This window comes from Motacilla alba, chromosome 4 (genome assembly GCF_015832195.1).
Source record: "Motacilla alba alba isolate MOTALB_02 chromosome 4, Motacilla_alba_V1.0_pri, whole genome shotgun sequence".
In the NCBI taxonomy this organism is placed as follows: domain Eukaryota; kingdom Metazoa; phylum Chordata; class Aves; order Passeriformes; family Motacillidae; genus Motacilla; species Motacilla alba.
The window spans coordinates 34,746,233-34,753,736 of record NC_052019.1 but is presented as its reverse complement, the minus strand read 5'-3'; the positions used below and the strand labels follow the sequence as shown (position 1 = coordinate 34,753,736).

The window sequence follows — 7,504 nt, the reverse complement described above, 5'->3', positions numbered from 1 at the left end:
ATATGGTCCAGAAATCTAAGAGAAGTAATTTGAGAAAGAAAGCGAAGGGGAAGAGTTCAGTGATCACATACAGCTGATTACAAATGTAGAAAAGGGATAAAGAGTTTGCTGAAACACAGTTGAAAGGGCAGTGACTGTCATGAATGGATATGATATCCTTATTCAGGATCAGGAAAAATACCTGAATCCACAGGATATTATTTTCATGACAGGGTTTTGCTGAGAAGAAAAGGCAATAAATGGTAATATACAATTACCAGAGGTTTCTGTCATTGTTTTCCAGAAGTGGAAATGCTTATACAAAAGAGCAAAGCATTGTGTTTTAAGATTTTTATTTTTTCTGGAATGTGCTACTTGTAATTCAGTACATTCTCAAGCTGAAATAAGGTCCGCTAATTCACAGATCCAGACTACGGATATAGTTTTTAAATAATAAATAACTAAAATTTTTGAACTTTTAATTGCAAAATTGGTGACGTCCTAATGTTTTCTACTGTCCACATTCCATTACAACATTTGGACAAGAAAGTATAGATAAAATGAGTCCAGATATGTGTTCTATAAAAAGGTTTTCATCTCTCCAGAGCTTTTGAGACCTCTAGGGTATTGTGGAGTCTTAAACCTGTATTTAAGTAGCCTATTTTCATTAGTTCTTATTAGCCATTAATTATAAAATTAAAAAAAATAAATAAATACCTGGTCCATTTGATCTTATTATTTCATCACTCAATTAGAAGGTTGCCCTGCATTCTTTCCCAATAGTTTTACCTGCAATGAAAAAGGAAAAGAGAAAGTGAACAAAAGTAAGCTATTAACTAATCAACTATTATTTTTATTTTCCTTGAGGAAGCAAAAAACTCTGCAATATAAAGAATTTATCCTATGTCATATTTTCTAAATTAAAAAGTTGTGAAAATTGTGAATTGACCACTTTCAAACTTTTCTACCTGACAACAACCATTGGTACCGCCAAATGATGCAAAATTAACTATATTTATATCACAATCTTTTAAGAATACATCCTTAAATTAAATATAAAATAAATAATATTTAAAAGAACACAGTCTGTTCCTCAGGCTAATCTGTTGATGAGCTTACTGACGGCATAAATTATTCCATTCCTGTCTTTTGGCATAGATGTGGTAGGTGGTTATGCTTAAAAGAAATGGGAGATATGCTAAAATTCAAGGGCAGCTGGAGTTGTAACTGAGATCTAAAGAATGAGAATACTGAAAGCAATCCTCACACTAAGCCTTTCAAGATGATACAGTACATATGCAAGATTTCATGCTGGTCTTTCAAATAGAGCTGAGAGGCCTGATTTACTATCAACTTCTTCAGCATGAATTAAACAAACATGTCAGCTGACTAACAACACTCACACTGTAAATAGCATGTCCCTCTGGCCATGCAGGTAAAGGGGGCTTACCCTGCAGAATTTATGGTCTCCCTAGAGTACAATACTGAAAGAGTACAGAAACTGCTGTAAATTCCCGATGAAATGCAAGCATAAGTCTGTTTACTATTAAATGTGATTTACTGCAGTTACATGCACTCTCCCTTTCCCAACCACCTTGTAATTTTTGTACAAGGTACAAGCATTTTAGAAAAAATACCAATAAAAGCTTTTTATTTGGAGTTAGCGCAGAATAACTTGCATACAGAATTATCATCTATCTTTCAAATCTCCTTTTAAGCTGTATAACCTATTTTTATATTTTTTTAAGAATATCAAGGTTGGAAGTGAAGATGAAAATTTCAAAGAGATCATAATCGAGTATCACTTCAAAACTGAAAATGGTGTAGACCTATAAGCTACTTTATGTAATAAATGCAAGGAAGACCTGCTCTACAGATTGTTTCATGACAGTATGGAGATAAATGGAATCACATTTATCACATAGAATCTGTAGAGTCTATCCAGTAGTAATGATAATAATTCTGATGTTTGTGTTAAGTATAATGCAGTTTTATAAAACTATGCTCATGGAAAGTAGAACTGGAGATTCTGACTATCAGAAAATGTTACCAACTGCTTGTATATATTATTCTATGTATGTACATAATTTTGTGAATAGTTAATTATTCAGTTTGATCAGACACAAACCTGATTTTGTGGTAACTTTTACAAGTCAGGAATTTGCTTTCTATGAATCTTATTTTACTTAGATTGGCATAATTTATGCCCAAAAGTCTCAATACTTGGCAAGTTAAGAACCAGAAAAATGTGCATTCAAAAAAGCAATTCTTATTGAATGCTAGCGTTCGTGATAATATTGAAGCTTCTTGTTCACCAGTCTCATTTTTAAACTTCCTGTCTTTCCTTCCCTACTCAGATGGATTTTACCATTTTTAAGTGTGGTATGCTCACTCAGTAGAAATGCAAGTACCTGCTTAGCCAAAATGGGTTTATTAACTGTTTTCATGAACCTTTAAAAAAGATTTAGACATTTGATCCTTGCTCAGTTTAGTAGGGTTTGGTTAATTTGTATATTGTTTTAACATGCACTTTTTATAATCTCTGTGGAATTACTTGATGGAATGTAGATTTTGTTCTGCCTTCACTTGTGCCCTTCTGTTTTATAACCAGAAGTACATTTTTCATGTTAGTTAGATACCTGCTTACTTAGGCTCTGTTCCTGGTACCAATTTGGTTTGTCTTTCTCTTCCCTGCCTCTCTTCTGTACAGGGCTGGGACAGAAATTTAAAAACTTCTACAGTAGGTTTTTTTTTCCCTCATGTCTTTATAAAAGTGTAGTGGTTTTGGTTTGCCAGTAGGAGTCGCGGCAATAATCCCAATTGTTATTTAATTGTTTCTTAAGGTATTTTAGGCTTCCTTCCAGCAGCTAACCTACAGAAGTGGATGTTTGATTTTTTTTTGAATACTGAATCAAATTTGATCATTAACCTCCAGCTATTATGTCAACATTGCCAATTTAGACACTGATGACTTGCGCAACTACTAATGCTACTGATGGGAAGTGTGAGTTGTTAGAACAGCTGAAGTTGTACATCAATGTTCAATTGTCATCCACATTTTTACCTGCATTTGATTGCTGAAGCAATATGGTAATAAAGACATTGTTCAGTATTTCCATACCTAAACTTCACCTTATTATCCTATTTGGATAATAAATAGCTGGCCTATTAAGAAGAACACTGAGCATAGCAGGCAGACAGTGGAAAGTGGTGAAGTCTCAAAGTATCTCTCATCCTGTTACACTGCTTCAACTCACGATAGAGATTAAGTAATTAAAACTTAGTTTTAAGAACTATGAAATACAAAGACTCTAGAAAAGCAACCCCTCCTGGCCAACATCCTAGAATATAATACTATTTCATCAATAACTCTTTTAAAAACAGCTACTTAGACCCAGCAGAATTATTTTTAGAGCTCTGACCATTCCTGTAAACAAAATTTTGCTTTGCAGCTTTGTTTGCTTCACTCTGCACCCAACAAAGTTTCTGTAAGTAAAGAACTTCCTTTCAAGTTCTGATATATTTTAATTTTGAGTAGATTGCCCTTCCCACACAAGTTAAAAATCTTACCTTGTTTTGAAATTGTAGATGTTTGATTTCATATTTTCTGAAAGAGACTTTTTTAATGTAGAGACTGTGTCAATCCACAGCAGACTGGTATAAGTCCTTTCATGTCCCCATTGGAATAAATTTTTTGCCCTTCAAAATATATTTGCATCTGTATACATTGATCAAGAGATCAGATTGACTATGTAAGGGTAAACTCATCAAAGCATTTTGAAAGATTTAGCTGTAAAATTTATAATGTAGCCTGTAACACTAAATAAAAACCAATCTTGGTATTTCAACTTGCATGCCAGTAATCTTGACCAGACGTAATTTTATACTTTTCCTTGGGAATGATCCCAAGAAAGAAAATAGGAGATAACTATATTGGAATGCGAGTAGTTGCTGCTGTGCTTTAAATATAGTCCTCATACTTGGGCAATGTACAGAATCTCCAATGTTCTCCTTGTGCCTTCTTTGCTACTTTCATTCTAGTGACAGAATGGCTTCATTCTAGAGACACATTGGCTCACAAAACCCTCAGTGTAACTCTACCAAATGGCAAACACAACAGGTACAAGAAAATGTCTGCAGTCTTCTTTCACAAAAGTGCTTTTTCCTTACTGCTACTTTCCCTGTTAAGAATCCAGAAAATAGAGCTGAATCTGAGTTCTTTTTCAGGCAGATGATTAAACATTCTCACCATTATATAATATGATTTCCATTTTATTTTAAACATACTTTGCATGATATAAAAATATTGATCACAGTGAGCTTTAACAATTGTTACTGCTATAAACAGAAATGCTGCACAATGGTTTTAGTGGAAATAAATTATATAGTCATTATCTCTTAAAAAAAATCACAAGAAGGAGAACCTAGGCATTTGGTCATTGACAGAAAACAAGTCCTTATTGAGTTCTTTACAAAACATGAACCCCAGTTGTTTTCTACATTTGCTTTCCACGTCTTGAGAAAAGCATGAGTCTGTCTCTGAAAGCCCCACAGGGTCTCTGGTGAACATTTAATTCCAAATATTGGCAAAGTTTCTGTTGTTCTTTTGTTCTAATGGAAAAATGTACACCAACGTAGCAAGTAGTGCTCTCTTGGCTAATTCATAAGTGGTCTTTTCCAATATGTAGGTACGCAACGGCACACTTCTTCACTGAAGTAAAACCCAGTGTCGCAGCGTTTCGTCCGCACTGTACACGGAGGTCTGTAACAACTGAAGAAAGGGGAAAAAAAAGTGGGCATTAATATAACACCATCATTTATAGTTAACTGGAGCAGAAGGCTGTGTGCCTTCACATTGCCATTTCTCAATGGAATATTTAATTCCTACAAATACATATATTCTAAGTTATTTTCGTGCAACAATTTTAGTTGAACTATTCTTCACAAAAGACAATGAAACAATAATGAATTATGCTAAAGAGAAATTATTCTATTGTGAAAGAAACATATGGATCTTTTTTATCACACTGCTGGTCATAGTTGCATTCTAATCTTGAGTACTATTTTTAAAGTTTTAGTTTGAAAATAGGATATATTTCTGTACTCAGATTGGTTCGTTGTAACCTACTGCATGCTGCAAATCAGAGGTGGTAATCCAGAATCAGGTGATAACCAAATCTCTCACCCTCCTACCAGGAACTGTTACTCATCTTATTGACTACTTCAGTAAACCTGAGAGAGGTTTGTCTACATACGTTACACTGTGACTCTGATCTTGAAAGTGAGAACATACTTCCTTTCAAGTTGCAAATTCCCACAGCCAGTCTCTGAGCCAGTGGGAATGTATCTGCATTCATATTGCATCTGTGTGCATTCTGAAGAAAAATCGGATCCTATTTATCATGTTTCTGATAAATCTTAACGGAGAAAGAACAGAATTAATGTCTACCTGATTAAAATAAGTTTAACAGTAATAGAGCATTGAACCACAAATCACATCTCCCTATGCAGTGGCAGAAGTGTTCCTCACCCACTCCTCAACTGAAAAATAGAACTTATACAAAGATAATATCTCTGGTTGTCCCTGAACCCTTCCTTTTCCTATTTAATTTTTCTATTAAAACAAGAACTTGACCCAAAATAACCTTGCAATAACAATGCTAAATACTTTCTGGTGTATAATAGAGACAAAGTACAAGTCTGTGATTATTTCAGACACTGGCAATGAGTCAAAAGACAAAAGTATATGTCTTGAATTTCAGCACAGTTATACTTGAAACTTGTATTTAAATCATGTGTGCCTGTTTGTGAAACACTGATATTATGATCCATTACAATAACTCTTACTTGCATATATACAGCACGCTAAATTCGGCAATGTCACTCTCCTCTTCCCTGGGTAATTCTTGTTTCAGGCTTGTGGCTACTCTTACTGTTGTTGCAAATAAGTTAGTATGTTGTGTGCTTGTTTTGAATACTAAGTTACTACTTTGCAATAATTTGTTTATGATATGAGGTCTGCACTACAGTCACATTAATTCACAGTATGCGGCTCAACCAATGAATCTGGCTATGAGGAAAACGATAAGGAATGAGGAAGACTGCAAATGGGACATTTATTAACTAGTCACATTATGTTCAATGATTTCAATGTCATTTATCATAGATTAGTTCACCACTGCGGTCTCTGTAACTAAGGGAGTAACATTATTTTGTGCCACTTAATAGAGCAGCTCATGGGAATCTCTCAAACCCCGACTGATCTATTCCCTCGAAAGTTTGGAAATTGTGGTAAAAGGCAACGAAAAGATTCGTGGAAGGATCTAATACTGTAAGTGAACAAGCAACCATCAAGGGATCTGTTCTGGGAAAAAGGTACTCCACAGAGATGCAGTGGATGAAACACTGAACTCACTTTTTTGCTGTCTCTGCCATGAAAGTTCAGACTATTTAATGTATTGAATGACAGTAAAATTAAATAAAATAAGAAGAAAATGAGGCAAAGTCAAGCTCTTCCACACACCCATGACTGTACACAATGAAATGCACTCGTGAAAGCATTAAGCATGAGGAGTTCACTTTTTTTAGGATTCATGCCTCCTTGTGAACTTCAACTTGCAGCTGGGAGTGCTATACAGCACCTCTCCCTTGTGAGTTTCTGTCTAGCAGCAGTCAAGGTCAGGTTACTTCAGTCTTATTCTTATTTGGGACATTTCAACACAGCAAGAAAGTCCCTCTCCTCCTCTAAAGTGCTTAACAGATGAAGTTCCTAGTTATCTGGCCCAACCAAAACTGACCAAAATAAATTTTAGAGGTGGTAGCACAGGGTGAATAGCAGCAGAGTCATTGTAACTACATAAATGTGGTTTCCTTAGGAAACTGCTGAACAATAGACCAGGTCTTTCAAGAGATTTGGTCTGAATGCTGTTTACAGAGTGGTTTCATGTGACAGAAATCTGTTTCAATGAGGATAATCTGAGCATGCAGGAGCTAAGATAGATGTTTAGTCACTATTCATAGAGCTGGGCAAAGCAGCAGCAACTTTCTCTTTATGGTAAATAATTGTGAATTTTTGCTGCGCAGAATGCCCAGATTGTTACTGTGGACACTCTGGCAACTCCACAGATAAGACAAGAGAAAATGCTACTTCTTGGGCTGATAAACAGCATAATCACCTTAAAAAGCAGTATGCTGAGAGCTTTTTTCCTTTCCCATCCTGTGCTTTGTAGATGATTTTGTATTCCTTTCATCTGAAGCAGGGTGTAACACGAGAGGCAGAAGCATTTTAGGGACAGTGCATACAAATATTAGTGCTTCAAAACCAGAAGCTACAAGCACTACCTGTGGGACAGGGAGCTGTCTAGGACATGACTACACAATTATGCTCATGGCTAGGGCTCACACATCTAGCACAAAGCTAAATAGAATGGTACTTCTATTTTTTTAATAAATTTGTATCGTTAATATATTTTACATGTTTATAATATAAATTAAATTGTATCATTGATGCTGTTTTAAACAAGCA

At 35.1% G+C, this 7,504-nt stretch overlaps 1 protein-coding gene across 6 annotated transcripts in view; it reads right to left on the bottom strand.

The window, feature by feature from the left end:
* The window catches only part of VEGFC (vascular endothelial growth factor C), an 83,964-nt gene that overhangs the window by 10,383 nt on the left and 66,077 nt on the right, over positions 1-7,504 (bottom strand). For 5 of the 6 annotated variants that reach the window (XM_038135284.1, XM_038135285.1, XM_038135280.1 and 2 more), the window contains exons 7-8: positions 3,550-4,750; positions 697-768 (exon numbers count right to left, since the gene is read on the bottom strand). In XM_038135284.1, the coding sequence (XP_037991212.1) occupies positions 4,636-4,750 (115 nt within the window). In that variant the 3' untranslated portion in view covers positions 697-768; positions 3,550-4,635. The other variant, XM_038135283.1, reaches the window with a different exon arrangement.